Source organism: Ornithodoros turicata, unplaced genomic scaffold (genome assembly GCF_037126465.1).
Source record: "Ornithodoros turicata isolate Travis unplaced genomic scaffold, ASM3712646v1 ctg00000915.1, whole genome shotgun sequence".
Classification (NCBI taxonomy): Eukaryota; Metazoa; Arthropoda; class Arachnida; order Ixodida; family Argasidae; genus Ornithodoros; species Ornithodoros turicata.
The window spans coordinates 403,031-425,324 of record NW_026999417.1 but is presented as its reverse complement, the minus strand read 5'-3'; the positions used below and the strand labels follow the sequence as shown (position 1 = coordinate 425,324).

Genomic DNA, 22,294 nt, shown 5'->3' with positions numbered 1-22,294 from the left:
TGCCGGCCTGTAGGCCTACTAAAGTATTAAAAAATTTCACTGCAGTATCTTTTAAGACTCGGGAGATATACGCGTGCAAACAGGGCAAAACTGAAACACTCGAATTCAGGGCCGCATTTTCTGGAGTTTTTTGCGCGAAAACTATTCCGTAGAAATTCTTCATTTTACCGCTGTTGGTCATCATGTACGATGAGCTTCTAAATATAAAAAAATAATGAAAATCCAAGAGGTCGATGGGACCTCCCTGCCTGAACTGACCTGAAACCGGCAGCCTTTCCTTTTAGCCGCTTTCCGTAATATTTCTATGCTGTATGTACGGTCCCAGCGCAGGGACCGCCCTTCGCCTGGTGCAACGTCATTTTGTGTTGCAGGTGTTGCATTTTGTACGGGTTTGGCACTTCGGCAAAGAGTACAGTGAACTTTTATCAGTCACTTTCCGGTTAAAATGCTTTATAATGTGTGTCAGGGTTGCTAATGATGTAGGGAGAGTTTCAAAGTATGTGTTGGTGAAGCGCAGCACGCATCGGCAGGTGTTTGTGGGGCCATAGCCTCCTGTATACTACGTGCCTGCCCAGTGATTCCGAAACACACAGGCACCGATCGTCCACAATAATGGCGCTAGTTTCGTAGGTTGGTGATAGCTACCTCGATGCGATAACAGTGTCGGTCATGATACCTTCCTCCTACATACAGAGCGTAATTTACAACCGTGGCATCAGACAGTCGGAGAAATGACATGACACCCGAAAGAGACCGTACCAACGCTAACTGACGCGGTGTCTTTCGATACCCACTGGCTTATTGAGCGATGACGGAGGCTTGAACAACGTGTACCCATCCAGGACATTGATCTCCGCAAAGCGCTGTAGAGCAGGGTATGCAACGAGCATACTGCAGCGTACGCTTATAGGGCAGGCAAAGGTTGTCACTGCTCTGACTGTCCGTGTTTCCGACCTTAGGAAAGTGGCGCCCCCGTGAAAGGCCGATTGTGCCTCATTGGGCAGGCATGTAGTATATAGGAGGCTATGGTCGGGCATTTCGGATGAGCAAACATGCACTACTTACTCATCGAGTTGTAAAAAGGACATGGCAAAAATGCACGGTATGAAATAAACTCACCGTCAGAACACGGTAGTCCAATGTGGCGTGGCCGAAGGCGGATATAACGAAGGTAGCTTGCCCAAACTGCTCATGAAGCAGAAGTTGATTCGTCACTCTCTCTAATGCCTCCAGCTCCTAGAATACAAAGTTATGCATCGACGCTCTTAGATGTCCCATATAGGTTAAAATACGGGGACAATACGCGCAGTTTGCCAGATCTCCAACTGGTGCTGATTTCTTGCTCGATATACGGCCAATTTCTTGGGTAAGACCTTTCTGTGAATAACAGTTGAGACAGCAGACGGACAACCTGATTGTCCATACGCCCAATACGGTGGACACACTTCAACTTCAATCGACTACACTAGAACACAGCTACGTTGTCATGTTTTGTGCGGCGGCAAAATTCCTATTGTGCGTTGAATGAGTCGACATGTAAAGCTACACGAAATACTAATCGAAATTATAGTATTATACAAGTTCACTTTAGTTACCCAGCAAACGTGTGACAATAAATTCATGTGGGTGATACGAATTCCTGTGCGATCGTTCAAGCGTTTCTGATATTCAAATCATAATTATACAATAAATTTGGAATATTATTCTTGTAAATCGCCACTTGTAATAGAACAGATTGATATTATAAAAATCAAAAAGTAAGAAAGTAAGACCACGCTTCCTGAATCTGTGGAGCGCAGTCTAGCGTGAGTCAGTGCGTCACGCTTTATAGGTTGGACATTTTTTATATTTTGTCCTTTGCTGTCCTTGTGCACTGGTTCATGGTAAGACAACGAACATCAGCATGTAGTGACTACACGTTTCAATATGACGTCACCTCAGCATCTGCAAGGCTGATGACTGGTGATCGCGTCGCCATAGATGGAAGTATGAGGGCCCTGTGATCCGGTTCGTCGGATGGAATAATCTCTGATGGTTTCTCTTTTTCAGCTTTGATACGGAAGAGCCAGACATGCAGGCGGTAGCTATCACACTCCTCAGGTGGGTAGCAAGTTTTATCCAGCCATACAGAGGCGAGTCGCATAATCTTGTACTTAACGCAGTAGCTCTTCACCAGTGAAGCTCGTACCTGCAATAACAGAGTAGCCCCTAGTGTACTGACAACGTCCAGTGTACATCATGGCAGATATAATTCCAATTTGTCCCTCTAATACTCCCACCAGTGCAAATGTTTTTGCTAACTGTCTTATCACTGTATTACAGAGTATGCACAGATAAGAGGATGGAATATAGATGTGGGATAACCTGGAGTGTTATTTATATGCAGTCTATTCGTGTGCACTGAAATTTTTGAGAAACGCACTCACTCAGTCACCTGTAAAAGTGAAGGCCCTCCTTTATACGTGCAGGAGAAAATATGCTAATTTAGCAGCTGACAAAAACCGCCTTATCATTTAATGTGAATGACATTTCAATGCAATATACCTTGAAAAAGTCGAAGGCTTGTTGTGCATCGAGTCCTGCCTCTTGAAAACACCTATCGCACTCCTTCAAGAAGTCATCCCATTGCACTTGTTCCATATCCTCCTCGCTTTTATGTGCACAGTCGTCGAACTTGAGCTTCATCTGCAGCAAAATAGACTTCTTTAAAGCGCATCCTGATAGTCATGTGAACGGGAAACAATGGACAGAATAACGTAATACATTTAAGGCGAAGGACTCTCGTGGCTGCAATTAATGCAACCGAAGGTGTTCACAATAAAGCTATAGCTCACAGAGAATGGCATAAACGCAGGGATGCACTAACTCCATGGAGATTATAGCTCATAGTTTACTTTCGGAGCCAAATTGAAACAAACCTGTTCAAGGACCACATCAGCCAAATGAAGAGCAGCACATCTCGCTACAGCAGTAGCTCGAACAAAATGTCTTGTCTGGTTCAGGAAATGCACGGCTCGTTCTAACAGTTCCATTGGTTTTTCGGCGACAAATAGGTCGTATAGAGTGATACCCAAGTCTTCACCCTCGCTGTGCTCCAACAGGTTCACCAGCATTGCGAAGTCCGGAGCACCTGAGATCTGTAAAACAGTCACTTCGATCAAAACATGAAGGTTAACTAAATGTTCTGCCAAGCAACTTAATGTCAGACTTGTCAACTTCATAGGCACAAAGGAAATTCATGGAGACCAATCGGCTCTTTGAAAAGAGAGAAAGAAGCTCTTGATTCCGACAGCTCCATTTTACCTAGCAGATGAATTCAAAGGAATTCCAAAAACAAAGTTCTTATAAAAATTGAGGGAATGGTGATTATTCGTCCCACGCCCATTTACTCACTGTTCTGTCCGCCACATACTGTAGAATGCAGCAGCAACTGAAACGGGGACAGAAAAAAACGCACAGGACATGTTAAGTTCAAAGTAAAAAAATATCAACTCCTGACATACAACTGGAGACCAGAGTGTAAAACATATATTTTGCCTGCCTTGCCAATGGTCTATTTACTGATTGACAACATCTGGGGTTCCTGCTAAAGGGAAAAGAAAGTAAAAGGAAGCAAACCTCCCCACGTAGAACTCTGAGAATACCCGCTCGCCGTTGGACTAGAGTGTTTTGGAGCTACCGCTAGTTGACTAATGAGGGAACTTTAAAAAGTGAAAGTTTGGTTTGTATTTTGCTTGTTACGAGATTGGGAGGACGCGGATGTTTGAACAAAAAGGTCGTGTCGCCCACGCAGAGGGACTTTTTGGTCATTTTGGAATGATGTAGTGCTGGACAACTTGTAGAGAGTGTAAAATAAACATCTTCTGCTGCAACCTGGACTGGCCTGGCTGTCTCCGAAACGGACTTGCGTCATCTCACCACCATCTCTTTCACGGCAACTCTTTCCCATAACCCGATGTAGAAGTTGACTGGCGCAGCCGACAGGAAGGGATCTACAGAAGCAAGGTATGTCAGGACAGGCCAGGTCTAGGATATCAGGATGCCGACGAACAGATTAGGCAAGTGAGTGACCTGCTTCGCCGAAACTAAGCCTGGACAGCGGCAGCAGGGGAGGGAACAACGCCGATGCCGGAGGCTCTGAAAAAGACAAGACGACGGCTGACAGGAAAGGTGATGTTCAAGAAGTTCCTGCATTACCGATTGGCGACACCTTCGTGAGACGCCAGAGACCCAACAGTGGACAGAGTGGGCAATATCCATGTGAGAAGCCTAATTCACTGCAGCTGGGACGAACAGCATTGGAGATATCTTCGTCAGAAGCCACAGACCCGACGGTGGACAGAGTGGGCCGTATCCAAGTGAGAAGCCTGATTCCCCGGATCGGGAAGAACGTCATCTGCGTTACCTACGTGGAGGCCATGGCATCGCTTCGTGGAAACCCAGGTGGGAAGAAGACCGACAACATCTGTGGGACAAGTCGGGGACTTGGGTGGTTCGGATACGGACATCCCAAAGCGGCGGTGTGCTGCACAGCTTGGTTGACACGGTGTTTGTGGAAAATTCTCACACCAAGTATTACGTGTTTGTGGGAGGTGGTCCTTAAGTGGATCAACGACAGCACAAGGCCAAGTCAAGTATCGAATCAGTAGGTGAGTGCCTTTTGTACGTCTGGTTTGAGGGCTCACCATGTCAGTGCTGACTGCTGACTACGAATATGGCTATGAAAGGGGGTACCGAGAAGATTCAGGATAGAGAAAAGATGAGGCGGCAGCGCCGGTTACCATAGCAAGTGACCCAGGATCCGTTTCTGAATCAGTACATGAAAGTGTACTAGAAAAGCTACAACTAGAGCTAGAAGTGTATAAGGCTAAAGTACAGTTGATGCAACTGGAGAGTGACAGGGCGAGCACGGGTAGCAGACCGAGTACTAGTAGAGCGAGAGTGGGAGAGTACGCTAGAGACCTCAAGGGTGTACTAACACCTATGCCAGAGGCTGAAGCACTCGTACCCGCATGGTTCACATCTGTGGAAACCGTTTTCGCTAGTTTTGAGGTACCCGAAGACGTCCTGGGTCCTGTTTTGCTCACGTATCCCTATGTGAAAATGAGAGGTGTAATTGCGAGGCATGGCAATGGTCAGATCCTTGAGTACGCGGACTTAAAACAGAAAATCCTGACACAGCTGCGCTTGACGACAGGGGAGTACAAACGCCTGTTTCTTCAGTCACGTAAGAACGATTCAGAATCGTGGAGCCAGTTCTGCACGCGGCTAGAATCCCTGTTCGATCACTACATCACCAGCCGCAAGGTTAAGACTTTGCAAGATCTGCGTGATCTGGTGATTGCTGATCGTTTGAAGGCGGTTATGCCAGATGATGCAAGATCGTACCTCATGCTAACAGAGGCAGACACGTGGTTCAGACCGGAAAAGCTTGCGGAGGTAGCTGAGAATTTTGATGATAGCAAGCAGAAGGCTAAGCACCACAGAAATCCTAATTGCTATTTGGAGAAGAAGGTGCCGCCGGTGGCCAAGGAAACGGTGCGGTAAATCGGAACTCGTATCGGGGGAGTACAGTTAAATGTTACGGATGCGGTGAATTGGGCCACTATAAGAGTCACTGCCCTGAGACAGCTAAGAGAAGTAGGCTAGGGACTCGCTCAGGTGATAAGAAAACGAGTGAAGATGACAGCACCGTAGCTAAGATCACGCTTGTATGCAAAGAGGTGAGAGAATCGGAGGAGTTAAGTCACAAAGATCCACCCACGTTGCGCCTTTGCATAGATAGACAGGTGGTGAATGCTCGCATTGATTCAGGTGCTGACGTAAAATAGTCAGGAAAGATGTGGTACCTGAGATCTGGAGAGAAAAGGGCTGTCAAGAAGTGAAGCTCAGGGGTGCTTTTGGCAACTTTGCGGAAGCAGAACTTATGGAAATTCCCCTAGGATTTGAGTCTGATAGGGAGTGTGCGCAACAGCTACTTACTCTGTGCAGTTACAGGCAAATTGTGTGTGGGTGTAGATGTTCTGTTAACACCTGATGACTAGAGGAGATGAAACAGAATCCGGCATGAAATTGAGAGATAAGCCGAAGAGATGTCAACTATAGTAGACGACGGCGTGAAGTCTGATGACACGAAGGAAGGTATGAAAGACCAGTGTGTCTTTGAGGAGGAGGAATATATTGAAAAACCACACAATTTTGGGGATACAGTAGAGTTAGCCGTAAATGTAGTCGATTGTGAGAAACATGAGCAAGCCGGTAAAAGCGAAGAGTCACGTAAGACTTTGAGGGAGCTATGGGAACTGGCTAGAGAAGGAACCACCGGCATGGTTCTAGATGATGGTCTTTTACTCCACGTTGAAAGGAACGGGTCACGTGTTTATAAGCAACTAGTGTTGCCGGTCGGACGCAGAGGTTCTCATCTTGGCGCAAGACTCGCCTTGGGGAGGCCACTTTTCGATGAAAAAGACGAAGCAGTGGGTGAAAAGCGCGTTTTACTGGCCGTCAGACATGAAGAAACACTGCCAGTCATGCCATAACTGTCAGATATTCTCTAGGAGCAATACAACTAACCGTGTTCCGATTACCCCTCTGATTCGACCCGAGAAACCGTTCGAGGTAGCTTACATTGATTGTATTGGGCCTTTGGATCCACCATCAGCACGTGGACATAAATATGCGCTCAGCGTAGTAGACCTGAGTACTAGGTGGCGTGAAGTTGTGCCATTGAAAAATTTAACTGCAAAGGCTACGTGCCAAGCACTGATCGAGATATTCGCTAGGTATGGAACGCCAGAAATGATCAGCTGTGATCAAGGCACCAATTTTACCAGAAAACTGACTCAGGAACTAGCGACCAGAATGGGAGTCGAAATGCGGTTCCCGAAACCAGCCATGGTCTGGTGGAACGATGGAATGGAACGTTTAGGGCCATGCTAAGGCACGTGATCGAAGCCGAGGGCCGAGAGTGGAACAAGTAGGCACTCTGCATGCTATGGGAGTACAGAGAAGTACCTAATGAAGTCACAGAAACGTCCCCTTTCGAATTGAGGCTTGGTCGCGTGCCTAACGGTCCACTTTCTATTCTAAAACAAACACGGACAGGTGGCTGGACACCACCTATGGGGCTAAATAAACTAGCTAGCATTTATTTAAGGGATCTACGAGAATGTATGTCATCCATGTCCAAAGAAGAGAACAGCACTAAAGCAAAATGAGTACACGTCGCGTTATATTTGAGGGCTAGGACAAGCGAATCCAAGCCAGGAGATGCAGTTTTAATACTGGAGAGTGATAGTACGTGTAAGCTTAAGTTCAAGTGGAAAGGGCCAGCAACAGTCAAAGAGAAGAAGCGTATGAACAGTTATACAGTAACGTTAGAGGACGGAACTGAGCGTTGGATTCATGCAAATAAGTTGCGGCCATATGCGACCAGAGTAAATGCGGTAGGGGTAATTTTTGAGGAAGATGAGGACTTTGTAAGCATTAGTACCGTACCTCTACCCAGAATTAGAACCACACCTAAGGAGATTGCGATTGTATCACCGCATCTACCTGAAGCACAGAGATTAAAGCTGAAGAAAGTAATCTACAAGTTTCAGTCTGTGTTTAATGACAAACCAGGGAAGTGTAAATTAGGGTGTCATCGCATCCGGCTAGTGGAAGGTTCAAAGCTGAGTAAATTTTTCCCGTACAAGGTTCCCGTCGCCTTGAGGCAGTCGACAAGCAGATCGAGGAACTGTTAAAATGGGGGCTCATTTACCCTGTGGAAAGTGAAGTAGCGCATCCTGTGGTGTGTGTAGCAAAACGTGATAACACAATGAGAATGTATGTTGATTTCAGAAAATTGAATGGGGTGAGTGAAATAGACCAGTTCCCCATGGAGAACATATCAGAACTAATTTATAAAGTTTCTACGTCGAGATATATCTCGGTCCTAGATATGGCGCGGGGATACTGGCTGATCCCGATGGAAGGAGAATCCCAAAAATACACAGCTTTCGCCACACCACAGGGCTTATACGCGTGGGATGTGATGCCCTACACTCAAATCGTTTTACACCTTAAAGGGTGTAAATCAAAATGTTCATGGCGCACACCTTTTAAGGTGTATTTTAACACCCTCATGGCAATTGGGGTGTAAAGGGTGTAATGCCGAATAAAACTGTTGGGTTTCTGGCAATATGCTGGTAACTGTGTTTTCAGAATTACCAGCATATTGCGTATAATCACATTGAGGTCCATATATGTATGCACATCAAGGTGATTAAATATGTGGGTAAACATGCACAGCCGACATACAGACATGTATGGCGTGGCAGCTGTGCATGGCAATGAAGCATGGCAGCTGTATATAGCTTTTCGTGAAACTGTAGACCTTCTCATGAGCAGGCACCTCCCCCATATGCGTGTTCATTACTTAGAACGCTGCATTTATTCCTTCTTCAAGGCTTTGCAGTGTTGTACCCACAAATATCTAACCCTTGTAAAATGCATTACGTTGTTCATTATCCGCGACTCATCAGGATGCTTGGTCCTTTCCTATCTGTATGGTTGTACGCGTTTCGAAGGGAAACACCAGCATTTTAAAGATGTTGCTAGAAAAAATTTACATTTTAAGGGCATAACCCTTTCATTAGCAAGAAGGCATCAATTTTATCAAATGTATGTGTGGTCGCAGCCCTTCATGAGAAATGCCACATCTACTGATGATTCCAAGGAGATACTACTTCAACATGCCCCAGAAACAATTCAGAGTTACATTCATGACCGTGATATTCACGCAGAATCTATAGTCTATGTGAAAAGTGCAGTTGATAATGATAACAAATTTCCTGTTGGCTTGCCAAAGAATCTTCCGAGGAGGACTTACCCGTGTTCATAGAGATTGCAGGCATACACGTTATTAACTCTGATACCATTTTTCTCGTACAAACATTAACTACAGTTGAGTATGATGAGCACTATCATGTATTTGTTCTGTCTTGCAATGAGGAGCAACGTGTTTTAAGAAATTTAAGCACTATCTCAACAGATCTTCTAAATCTGCATGCATTACCAGATGGTAGACGTGTTGTAAATCCAGGGCATGCACTTTTGTAATGTAACTTCCTGTTCCCTGTTGTTGTATATATTTACTTTTGTTCATGTGAACGAAAACTAACATACTCCCTTTCTACACCCTGGCGACACACTATCACCATATTTCACCTGAGGGTGTAGTACACCATTGTTACACCCTCAGGAACTTCCAAAACAAAGTCGTAGGGTGTGAAAGGGGTGTGATCTTTGTTAATACACCTATTTTACACCTTTAAAGGTGTGAAACGATTTAGAGTGTACGGTTTGAAGAACTCAGTGGCTACTTTCGAAAGGATCATGAAGCAGATACTAAGACCGCACAAGGAGTATGCCTGTGTATATATTGACGAAATTGCAGTGCACTTCGACACATGGGAGGAACATGTGCATCACCTTGAGGCGGTACTGTCGGCGTTGAAGCATTCAGGGTTGACAGCTAATGTGAAGAAAATGCAGGTTTGGCTAACCAAAAGTCAAGTACCTTGGGCACTCGGTAGGTTCAGGGAAACAGAAAAGGTTGCCGCAATCTGATCCAGAAAAGGTTGCCGCAATCACGAAACTTCAGAGACCAGTAGATAAGACACAACTTCGAAGTGCACTATGCATGTTCTACTACTACTACTAATTATATACTCAATTATGCTGAAACAGTGCTACCTCTGACGGCTTTGACGAACCGACGTGTGTCCAACAAATTACATTGGAGCAGTGAGGCCGATACAGCATTCAAAGCGGCAAAGGAAGAGCTCTCTTTCACGACAACTCTTTCCCATAACCCGAGGAAGAAGTTGACTGGACAACTACATAAACTCAACTAAGTTTAATCGCGGGAAAACAATCTTCTTATAAATATTATTTTCACGTGTAACAAACAAAGACAAAAGGCAAGGCAAGGCAGAGAAGGTCAGGTGCAACAAGACAGCCAGAAGATGGGCCATCTACAGGTTTTCTCGCCCGTTTTAGTCAAAGTGCCATCTGAATTAATCCAGGTGCCACCTGAAATAATCCAGGCACCATTCAGTTTAATCCGGGTGCCATCTGAAATAATCCAGGTGCTATTCAATTTAATCCCAGTACCACCTGAATCAATTCTTTGTGTTTTTAAGCACTATACCCGTGTATTCACACGTAGGACATCCCCGTGGAATATTCTACAGACATATGTAGTGGCAGGAAAAAAAAAAACAGCTGCTGACGGGACTGAAGTTCTGCTGCATCTTATGTTGAGCATTTGCACGGCGCCGAGATATCGGGAGTTGGGGAGCATAAGTATAGCAGAGGCCACCACTGGTCATGTAGTCTGCTACGGAATATCTTGTGACTGATCTGCAGGAGATTTCCCGCGGTTAGCAGAGTGCGAAAAAGCATGATGCACTAGGAGACAACACCATTGGTCCTGTCGTCTGCGGAGGAGTATCTGCAGGATATTACCCGTGGTTAGAAGAAAACGAAAAGGCATGACGCACATAGCAGGCGACATCATTGGTCCTGTCATTTGCTACGGAATATCTTGGGACTCCCGGAAAGACATGACGCACATCCTGCATCTGAGCCAAGATATTCTGTAGCAGACGACAGGACCAATGGTATCGTCTGCTATATGTGTCGTGCTTTCATGCTCTTCTAACCCTGAGGAATACCTGCAGATGAGTCACAAGATATTCCTTCGCAGACGACAGGGCCAACGGTGTCGTCTGCTATGTGTGTCATGTCCTCTCGCGCTCTTCTGCCCGCGGGGAATATCCTACAGCTCAGTCACAAGGTATTCCGTAGCCGACGACAGGACCAATTGTCGTCTGCTATGTGAATCATGCCCTTTCGTGCTCTTCGTGCTGCTGTATAGCTCACTTCCGTAACACTATAGCTCATTTCGATAATACTGTGGTGATCAAAGTGAACTCACTTCACATGCCGAACAGTACTGATCCAACGCTGTGTGCGATCCTTCTAGGGGAGATTTATGGAACTTTGTCTTTGTTCTTTGAATTTTCGGAACTGTTGCTAGAGCCTACAACACAACAGCACTGCGATTCTCTCCCAGGCGCCCCTCAGAGTCTTCCATTCGCAGAAATACTGGAAATACTACGCCCCGTACAAAAAATCCGGATCAAACTGGATCAGCTCGGATCTGGCTTTGATCAGGCCGCATCAAGAGGAATCCGGGGTCGTTCAGGTCTCTTCCAGTTGGTTCGAGGCTGGATCTGCCTTTATCCTGCCTTGAACAAAACCGGAATGTCCCGGATTCCGGAACACCGAGGTTTTGATCAGGCCAGTACAAGCTATAGTCAGATTCAGTTCGTGGACCAAACGCGAACCTGGCATTGATCGATGTGGGCCGGGTTAACACCATGCCTACCGGACCCGGGCCGTGGGCTGGGTTTGGGCCGTTTCCTTTTTTCTGATGATGATGATGACACGAGAAAAAATAGAAATGTGAGCCCGCTCACCGCAGGACAAGCTACTCCAGGTCGCGTGGTACCCATTAAAGGAGTTCTGCGCAGAGATACCGAAACGTGTTTAATGTTGGGTCTATAATGTTTAAGGGAACTCGAAATCCATAGCCCGCCACTATTGGTTTCTGTGGTTGTTACAAAACACTGGGAATTAACTGCATTTAACCGTTCGGTTTCGGTTTTGCTGATGAAAAAAAAAAAAAAAAACACCGCTTGAAATACATTCATACAGACTTTTGCCTCAGAATGAGGTTGTTTGCATTCATGTCATGCATTAACTCAGCTAATTTTGTTAACTGAACTCGCCAATTAGCCAAGGAAAGGTAGTACTTTTCTGCATGAATTTAGAAGCTAGTCGCCATTGCACACTATTCCAGTCAAAATCAATGGGTTTTTCACAAGATTTGGACAGAAATTTGACGGCCGAAGACACGTCGCTGGACGAAGACGAAGTATGGGCGGTGAAATTTGTGTCTGCGGAACTCTCGGCTCCGCCTCTATCGAGACAAAGTGGGAAGAGCGACATGTTTTATTCCGATCGAGGGTCTTTTCGCTCTCATTGTCGGTAGCTGAGGACAGATACTTTGATAAGGGTGTACGTGCGATTGTGGCGTGGTTTCCTTTTTTGCACAAGGGGAAGGGTATTTGAACGGAGCCAATCGTTCGGCATAAATAAACCCAGAGCGGAGCCAAATAAAACGGAGCCAAACGTAAATATCAGCGATCGCGCTTCATTTAATGACGGATTTGCGATTGTCAAATTTCGGTAGGAATCTTGTGAAAAATCTCGCGATTTTGAGTGCATTTTTGTGCTAGGGCGATACGCTTCCAGATTAATGCACAAAAATGTTTCCTTTGCCGGGCTAATTTACGAGTTCAATTAACAAAATTAGCCTAATTTATATGTAACACTACTGCAAACGGCCCCAATCTCTGGCAAAAGTTTGAATGAGTGCATTCCAAGTAGCCGCATAATTTTCAAAAGTAAAAACTATTTCTTTTTATTTTTTATTTAATGGCATCCTATCGTGGAACACACTGTATGTAGTCCCAGTTTTGGATGAAGATTTATAAACTAGTTTTCAGTAAATAAAAACGGAGCACCCCCGAAGGACTTTGCTTTGAAGCTTAGCTTTTTCTTAACTGCACGATACACTCAGCACATGCGTATTACTATGATACCTGAACACCATGCCTTGTGCCCGATTTGTCGAAAATCAGGGGTACGAAATTAAATAACCTTTATGTTGTACTCGGCCTCACTTCTCTCTAAGCTGCATATATTGCAGTACGCATTTTAAAATTTGTAGCCGTACAGTTTCTGCACCCTATCTCTTTCTTGTGTTTCAGAGAGCGCGTGTGGTAGCCTGTCACAGGAACATTTAGCTAATTCATATATATTTTGTAAATCAATCAATATTCACGCACTGCTACATTTGAGTATTTTCGGTGATTTCGCCGCGTTCGCGTTTATGTTGTACGTAAATGCTTCCGTGACGATCCGACTTCCGAAACATTCCTACATTCGTCGGGTGAGTAGTAGTAGTACCAGTAGTAGTAGTACTAGTAGTAGCAGCAGTAGTAATAATAATACTAAAAATAAAACAGCGCGTGCTGGCCATGTCACGTCAAGACTGGGAGGTCCCGGGTTTGGCTCCCTGTGCCTGCTGTGCTGTCTGGGTTTTTTCATGGGTGTTCCTCAGACGCTTTCAGACATATGTCGGCACAGTTCCCCCAGAAGTCGTCCCAGGACGTACATTCCCCAGAGCGTCAGTCGTGTCGTTGCGCACCTCTGTGAGGCCGACAACGGCGAGCCCTTTCACCATCACCACAACCACTTCCACGAGACACGTTTGAAAACATGTACAAATAACATAACTCGCGCGTGGTTTCCCGCTGTCTTCGTTGATTTCGTTCACGCCGCTCCTGTATCTTTTTCCTGTTCCCTTCTCGACACAGAATATTCATCTGCGCAGTAGTTTTGCAATGCGGAATTGAGCAGCGCTGCTGCTGTTTGAGTTCTGTAAGCCGGATAAGTCCATCGCACACGAAAGGAAGTTGCGGCAGTTTCCGGTCAGCGGGAAATATACCTGTCGTCTGCTGTAACTATCATTCATTCAGTGCTTCTGCTGGGGTCCACTGGGTGGCGAGCAGCCAGCTGGAGAGGCGAATAGGACATACTGAGAGTTTCTTGGCACGGATACACGGTCCGCGAACAAACGTGCACGTGTCAATAGCACCATAGACATCAATGGGTCCGTATTTCGTCCGTGAAAACCCCGGACGCTAAAAACGTTATTGTGAAACCGGCATTAGCGATCTTTTTATCACTCAACAACTCTATAATTTCCCTGGGATCCGGCACCAGCGAAGCGGTGGATTCCTCGAAAAAGCAGGTGCTGTAGACAGTACCTCACCAATATGATAAGAAAATTACTTGGCTCCTGTTGTGGTCTTAATGACGGAACTATCAGCTAGCGCTGTCCCAGGGCAAGCAAGCGTGTCAAACACGACCAACCATCTGCTCTGGTCCACTTCGAATGATCCCACTTCATTGTCCTCCACCAGGACCATTTATTTTAGTTAATATCGCCTCTGGCGATGAAACTTCCCATTCATAATCTCACAATAAAGTTCTTGTTGTTGTTGCTGCTGCTGCTCGACGCATTAAATCCATGTTCGCCCGGACTGTTTTAAGCCATAAAGATTTTGTTCAGCTAGCAGAATTTTCCACTTTGGCCAGGGCGCCCTACTGGGGGGTGCCATGTAAAATTTTTCGTCTAGTTTTCCATGAAAGTACGCAGTCTTTACATCAAGCTACCGTATGACCATTCCTTCTTCTAATCCCAGTGCAAGCAGCAGTCCAAAGCTTGTTAACTTGACCAAGGGTGAAAATGTTAAGTAGTCTATGCCTTCCACTTGGGTGACTCCTACAGCTACCCGAGGCGACCTTGTACTTATCAATCTTTCCAGTCGCGTCTCTCTTGATGCGGTAGACCTACTTTGACTTCACCACCTTCATGTGCGGCTCTCTTGGTACAGCTTGGGACAAAAGTTTACAGAATATAGCGCTCGTGCATTCCTTTATCACAGTGTCTCCATGGTAGCGACCCGGAGAGGAACAAATTAACAAAAAACAGGTTTGTCGGTTGCCCTGTCACCTGTTTGTAATTTCATCCGATCCTGTGCATTACGCGACTGCTGTGTTCCGCAAAGTTTTGTCCCAAGCTGTACTAGAGCCCAGGTTTCCATGTGATGAAATGATGAAAGCTCTTGTCCCATTGCCTCTAGCCAATTAGCTAGTTGTGGTGACGCTATCGCTTCATCGTAACCCCGGAGTTATTGCGGTTCCTCTTCAACGATGCCGGAATAGCTTGGCTTTTGGGGGGCTACCTGCAGTCGGTCAGGTGGCCTCCAGACCCGTGTAGATCTCCTTAGCGGACTCTGTCCTTGTGCAGGGCCGGGCTCATATTTTTTCAGCTGTGTCGCTGTTGTCTCATTAGTTGGATCACTCATGCTTGAACCAGTGTCATATACTCCTCTTCCATATATACCTCTTCCATTTCATGCTTCTCCCACGTGCGTCTAGCGTCAGCCTCGGTTGGAGGTTCGCCTCCCACGGTGGGCCAGAGGCATTTCGTCTTGAGAAAAATCATTATTTTGTAACGCCAGGTCGGGTAGCTGTTCCCCGGGGGCTTCTCTAAGTGGTGAGTCGATGTTTGTCCATCCGCCATTTCGTCGACCTTGAAGGGCTCTCAAAAACGTTCACGGCAAATTGCTTGTTGCCGTGATGTTGCGTGTGATGTTGCGTGATTGCGTGTTGTTCACGGCAAATTGCCCCAAACTTTTATGTCGTTACTGCAACTTGGTCCGTTCCTCTACGGATAGATCATGAAAACAAAACAAAAAAAAAACAGAAAAGAACGCCGCTGCCTAACATTTCCAATCGGCTATACCGGCTATTTCTGCGTTTCAGCTCGCATTCCGTCAGATGGCGAAACGATTGAACGCCCGGCGTTGTAGCGTCAGCATTCAGTTCCACTCAGGGTGTCGAACCGAAACGTTTTTCGTTCCGGTTCTACCATAAACGGTTCGGTACCGGTTCTGCTCCGGAGCAAAAAAATAACGGTTCATACCGGTTTTAACCGTTTCCGCTTCTGGTGGGCATATTGATTCCCAGAAAAAAAAAATCGATGTTGCAAAATGTAAACCCGTTTATTCCGCATACATGGTATTTGATTTTAATAGGCAGCTGTGAAATTGGCAGCTCCTGGTCCCTGTAGGTGACTGTCTCTTCAAATAGGCTTTCTCCTTTCTTGAAGCGCATGATACAGGCGGACTTGTTTGTTGTGATGTCGTACGTAAAGTACTTTCTTGCTGGATTGGTGCAATCGCATCCCATCCCATTGTCTGTTGCTGCTTCCTAGCCAGCAAGCACTAAAGCACGAGTACGACGCAAATCGAGGAACATCTTCACTCACAAACGCGCTCGACGGCTCCGTTTTCTTTTCTTCGTGTCCTGTCCACAAAAGAGGCACCAGTTCGCACGCGCTTGCCTCGCGGATACATGTATTCAACTTCGCTGCTCTCAAACAAGGGACGCGTTGCGCGATATTACCGATAGAGAAGCCGTTACGCACCCCCCTTGGGTCGCTATTTAGTTGAGGAGAGTTTGGGCGGATGAAATTAAAACGAACACTACGGCACTATGGTAGAGAGCCACAACCGGTCACATGTACCTGTAAGTATATGTGCGCGAACGATAAAACGTTACAAAGCGAGCCTAAGGGCCATAGTATATCGACATACATTGCACCGTAACAGTAACCCTCGTAAAGTATCCATGACATGACTTCAGAACTCACAACGTCAGTTTAATTCGCATACTCGTAGTCCAAACCGGCGAAGTTTTTGCTTGGACCGAAAACCGTTAAATAAATTTTTCGATTTCCCTCCTGAGCGAAAAAAACGTACACGGCTTCAATTCCGTTCCGGTTCGCTCCAAAATAGCGTTTTTTTGTGTTTTTTTTTTTTTGTTTTCGGTTCGCTCCGACACCCTGGTTCCACTTGTTCACTTCATTTCGATATCGTCTGCGACGCCGCGTTCGACCGTTTAGCCATCTGACGGAAGGAGCTGAAACACAGGTATAGCTGATTGGGAATGTTCGGTGGCGACGGTTTTTTGATTTTCACGATTTATCCACAGAGAAACGGACCAAGTAAAAGTATCGATATAAAATTTTGAGGCATAATACGTCCTCTAATATCTACTTTAGCTTCCCGACACTGTTACACAACTGGTACACATCAGTGTACCAGTTAATCCACAACACAAGGGCAATGTGTCACGACACAGTTGCACTACCAGTAAACAGACTACATTTATTTTTCAAACCACCACCAATCATGCAGACACCTTTCTGCGTATGCTCCTCCAATTGTCATGTTTCTGACTTGTTTAATTTTTACTGCTCACGTGTAAAGGGAAACTTTGGGTGCTTGCTTAATTCACAGATTCTTTCTATAAAGATACACAACTCGTCTACTCCATTCCTGCTTCATTCGGTGGATGATGGCAGGCCACTCACTTTTCAGAAAATGCAGCAGTTGCTAGCAGAGGACGGCCACGACGTTTGCTTGGAAACCCAGCGTTTGACAAGCGTCCGTGTGGCGCGTCCTATCTGAAGAGCAGACGTCGAGCGCGTGCGTAGCACTAGCGACTAGCCGCGGCGCTCACAAGGACAACTGCGCTTCGACGTGTTAAAAAGACACTCAAAACATACTTACTATACGTCCTGGTTTGACTGCTAGGTGAAAATTTGCGAAATCCATGATATGGATAACCAATCTGTCCTCGTTCGGGGACTGAGAGGCACTTGAACCCTTATGCTGACTTCTCTATGTCCGAAAAGTTTCGTTGCGAACCGGTTACTGCTATTATTTTTCTTCCGTTTCTGCTCCGGTTCGGGTTCAACAGCATCATGATAATTTCAGTTCGGGTTCGGTTCCGGCGAAAATAACGGCTCGGGTACGGTTTTCGGTTGAGGTTCGGATTCGGTTCGACACCCTGGTTACAGCCTGTTTCCATAAAACACACTCAGATTAATGAGCAATTTCCCGCCAGAAAGCTAAGGCTTTTGCAGATTACTAGGACATGGGCACCTGATTGTAAATAACAAGAAGAATTAATACACTTGAGGTCAGTGTTTCCCACACCCTTCTATCCATGAAAACTTTTAAAAGGTGTGACCACCCAAACCTGTGCAAAATTCCTGGAGTGCCTTCACTGTACACAGCTGTGGACTAGTGCTGCTGTCCCTCTCACAAGGTGCTCTCTGACCCTGACTTCCAGTTCGGGGTCTGAGGCAACTTTAGCATGCATCGCCAACACGCATGGCCGCAGCTTCTATGAGCAGTGTTCTAGTGTGCTTACTGGAAGCAATATGAAATGATGTGCTTCGACAGTTTATGTTGATATCCTTTGACAACTTAGCAGCAAACAGGAGTGGGCACACATACTGAGAGATGGGTGGAATAACCGGCCACCCGTTTCTTTTTCGATCTCTTCCTGATATCTAGCAGGGGACCGCTTCGATGACGAAATACGCAGATGCCGTGTTCCGTAAACTTTTATCCCAAGCTGTACCAACTACCCCAAACGTCGACATGAGTCGATTCCAGAACGATTGCCTCGAAGACAATTCGCGATGAATGGTTCGACCCGCAGTGTCGGTAGACTCACCAACTGTGGCAAGTGGAACGCAGCTGATTCCTACGGCGGTCAGATTCCTACGCAGCAGCGGCACGCACGAATTGCTGGCTCTGGACACGCTGTTGCGACTCAGCTAGGCATCTAGTTGTATTGCCACGTGCAGCTGAGACTTGCTCGACTCCAAGGCACCATCGTCCAGATATACCCTTTATGATCGTCCATACACCACCTTCATTCCGGGAGGATTATGTCTACGAACAGGGATAAGTCGCCGATTTTTCCCGCCGACCAGACAGCCGAAACACGAGAGGCGTGGCCCTCTTCCCAAGGATATAGTGGATCTGACCTGACACACGAGCGTGACGTGACTGCCATTATGTGAAATTGACATCACTTTCCCAGAATGCTGTTTTGCTTACTAGTCTGGCTTTCCTAGAGGATGTCCTCTCATTGCGGAATACGGATATGACGCACGAATGTGCCTACCGATCAAGGCGCCAAGCTTGAACTGGTAAAGAGAAAACGTCGTTATTTTTCAAGTTGGCACACCCAGGCGTTATACGGAGCACGTCAGAACTGTTTCAGTGGCCCGGGATTTCAAATAAACGTTGCTATTGACAGTCCGACGAGAGCTCGCGGCGAATCATTTGCGAAGCGATCGTTTGTACAATTTAAACCGAATCAAGAAGCAAATCTCCCGGAAAACGGAGTCCCCCCACACAATCCCCAGTAACGAACATAATGTGCTCTGGACTTACTGTGTTCATGTGTTACTGTGTCGGGTTAATGTCGGCTCGACTAGTTGATGTGACGTACATAAAAACAGGCCGATTTGAATTTGGGCATTTACATTTTCGAAGTGAACCTCGCATACAGGAGAAATTGATACTGGAGTTGAAACTTTTCTGGAGCAAACGCGAGCTAATAGTGCCAATTTTTGACTTCCTAGACTAACACCTGTTTGGCGCAGATCACCCATTTCTCGTGAACGGACGTTTTCGAGCGTTACAGCCTCTGTTCCTTTACCTTCTGTAAGCTCGCCTGCAGACAGCAGCGTAGAAGCGAGCGCTGTTCCTGCCACGATGAACACAGACACAACATCGTCCCCAGCAAATTTATGGCAGTTGAAGCCACCCACTGCGCCGAGCTCAGTCCTGCAGCACCTGAACGGCGAAAACACTGCAAAAGACAATTGTATTTCTCAATAAAGTATTTCTGTTAGCACGACAAGCAACTGTCAGTTTGCGTGGCGCGCAGACATGTAAAATAGTTTGCGTCGTGAATTGAGTTTCGGGGGATCTCCATTTATGTGGACACCCTCACGAAATTCTCGGGAAAATAATACCGATAATAATTTGGGACTTTACGTAGCGAGACAACTGCGATCATGAGCGACGCAACAGTGGTCAGGTCTGTGGATTAATTTTGCCCACCGGAGGATTCTTAACGTTGTATTATTAGAATGTTCTAGAAAGATCTTTACTTTACCGCTGCAGGAAAATTTCTGCGTAAGTCTGAGTTTTTTTGTTTTGTTTTTTAGAAGAGCGTTTCAGAGCTTGAGTATCCAATTTCGGTAATTTTTTGTACTTCAGTATCGTGTTTGGAAAAATGAATTGAGAAAACCAATAATTTTTCCTGGAGCGACAAAGCGCATTTCCGAATGCTATAAAAAAAACGGTCTCGTGAAAATCGGTTCATTATCTACCAAAAGAGAGTGCAAAGTTTGTCCCATCGAAAATGCATGGGGCCGCCGCAGTTGCTATCCCGTCTTAAAGGAGCACTGAGGTGACCCCCAGATTTTTTTTCGATAAAATTTAATTTTTATAAGTTTCATGCAATATACGAGGGTCATTCCCTGTTTAATTTCGTTACTAATTCGTTCCCCTTTTACGTAAAATCGTTTGATTTTTGTTTTTATTCCTTTCCTTAAGAAAATGCCAGTGGTCCCGATACGGAACTACATCCCAAATGCCCAAGCAGCACGGCAAGATTGGACGTTGAAGCGTGTGAAATGCCCAATTCAATACGTCGTTACATCCAACAACTTCCCGCAGATGATACATATAGTTCGAAACAGTCAACATACGTGGCAATCCCACTGTAACGTTCACTAGAACTCAACAACTCAACTTTCCACTTTCTGTAAGCAGCCGCCAATGCCAATGCCAGTCGGTCGAACCGACCGAGAGCGAGCGTGGTCGTTAGAGCGAAATCACGCGTGCTACAACTAATGCGCATGCGCGACAGCCTGATCTACTATTTTCTAATTGTGATGTGGGCAAGCTTTCTTCTGTCCCATCCTACAGTTGGCAGGAAGACGGGTATAGCACCTGTTCTTCGTTTTTGCGGCGATGCGGTGTTGTTTTCGTAATGCTATGCAATGTAGATCAATAGGAAGATCTGCAGAAATGAAAAAGCAAAAAGAAGAGAGAAGCAATATCAGTGGTGGATATTAAACCGGATAATGCTTTATTATTACACGGACTTCCCGTTGGCGTTATCACGAAAATAGTGGCGCAAAATGGGCTTGCCAATATGGGCAGCCCATATTGGTCCAATATGGAGCTTGGTTGCACTCCCCATATTGGCAACCCATATTGGACCAATATTGGCAATCTTTGCAGCCCATATGGGTCCAGTATTGGACCGATATTGGCGTGCTGCATGAGAAGTGATCTTGACAAAGGGGAGGGCTAATGCCCTCACGGTCTTTGTCCTCACCTCAATTTTCGTCCCAGATGTCTTCCCTCACCTCACCTCATTTTTCGAGGGAATTTGTTCCTCACGTCTCCTCACCTCAACCTCATTTTAAACTTATTTTCCTCACCTCACCTCATTTTTTGTGAAAAATATTCTTCAACTCACCTCCACTTTCCTTCTAATATATTTTCCTCACCTCATCTCACCTCAACCTTCTTTAGAGAGTATCATCCTCACCTGACCTCAGCCTTCTTTCGAAAATATATTCACCTCATCTCACTTCAACCCACTTGTCATAATTTCTTGCCTCGTCTCACCTTAACCTGTCTGTAAAACGTTTTCACTTCACAATAGACCTCTCCCTCTTTACAAACAAATGACGTCAGATGGTACAACAGCGCTGCCAACTTGGTAGAGTGGAACTACAAAATAAAAAAAAAATCAAGAAGTCACAAGAAGGCCACGTTCAAATGTGGCTTCTCATATTATTAGATTTTTATGTAATTCCTTACATTTTATTAATTGTGTGGCCTTGTCTGTTCCATTCTACCGGTAGCCCTTTCTAGAGATGGCTACCATGCTCTTCCATCTTCTGGAGCCTGAATGGCACGTGCTGTCTCTATACAAAGCAAGCGCGAACTAAGTCGTAATAACAAACTACATTCCGCACAGGATTACGACATTGACTTTCAGACGATGCAACTCTTGGGGAGAAGCCTTCTTTTTTTTCCGCGGTGGACTGGAAACGTGATTACGTGAATGAAGACACGAAAGCGACTAGAAACATGACCTCATTTGTGTGTACACAGAAGCTACCAGTAACCTTCGTGAAGGAATACGGCTTTGTGAAACGGTGATGTTCTCTACTTGCGCTGTTTCGGTTTCGATTTGTCTACCAACGTTATCACTACGTCACGGTGACGTTTCTTCGGTTGGGGTCTATTGCTCTTTCAGTTAGGAGTGGAGCCGCTAATAGCCACAGCTGCTTCGCGGCGCTAACACGGAATCAAAAAAGTATTAGGAGTGGGTCGGTGTATTGATTGGTTGATCATTGGTTGATTCCTGACAAAAGGTTACAAGTACCCACTATTAAGATTCATTACCTTGCTTTGTTCGTCCTTCTTGCAACAAGTATCCACTACATGTACAATCACTAAAATTGTATGTAGGGTACTTGGGTAGAGAAGTTGCACAAACCGAGCAATTTTGAGCTGTTTCCGTTTTTCATACTGGCAAAACAGGAATTGCTTTTATCAAGTAGCTCTCAAACAAGAATGATAATGGATGAAATGAGGGTGAGCAGGCAAGCGAGCTGGTGAAGATTCGACGAAGGCATACCTTGAGCTTG

The 22,294-nt window shown here is 45.7% G+C and overlaps 1 protein-coding gene across 3 annotated transcripts in view; it reads right to left on the bottom strand.

Annotated features, from left to right (window-relative positions):
* LOC135375679 (spatacsin-like) overlaps nucleotides 1-22,294 on the bottom strand; it is a 504,414-nt gene that overhangs the window by 107,923 nt on the left and 374,197 nt on the right. For all 3 annotated transcript variants that reach the window (XM_064608337.1, XM_064608338.1, XM_064608339.1), the window contains 5 exons: nucleotides 19,273-19,425; nucleotides 2,919-3,137; nucleotides 2,545-2,685; nucleotides 1,937-2,188; nucleotides 1,120-1,236 (listed from right to left, as the gene is read on the bottom strand). In XM_064608337.1, the coding sequence (XP_064464407.1) occupies nucleotides 1,120-1,236; nucleotides 1,937-2,188; nucleotides 2,545-2,685; nucleotides 2,919-3,137; nucleotides 19,273-19,425 (882 nt within the window). The remainder of the gene's footprint in view (nucleotides 1-1,119; nucleotides 1,237-1,936; nucleotides 2,189-2,544; nucleotides 2,686-2,918; nucleotides 3,138-19,272; nucleotides 19,426-22,294) is intronic.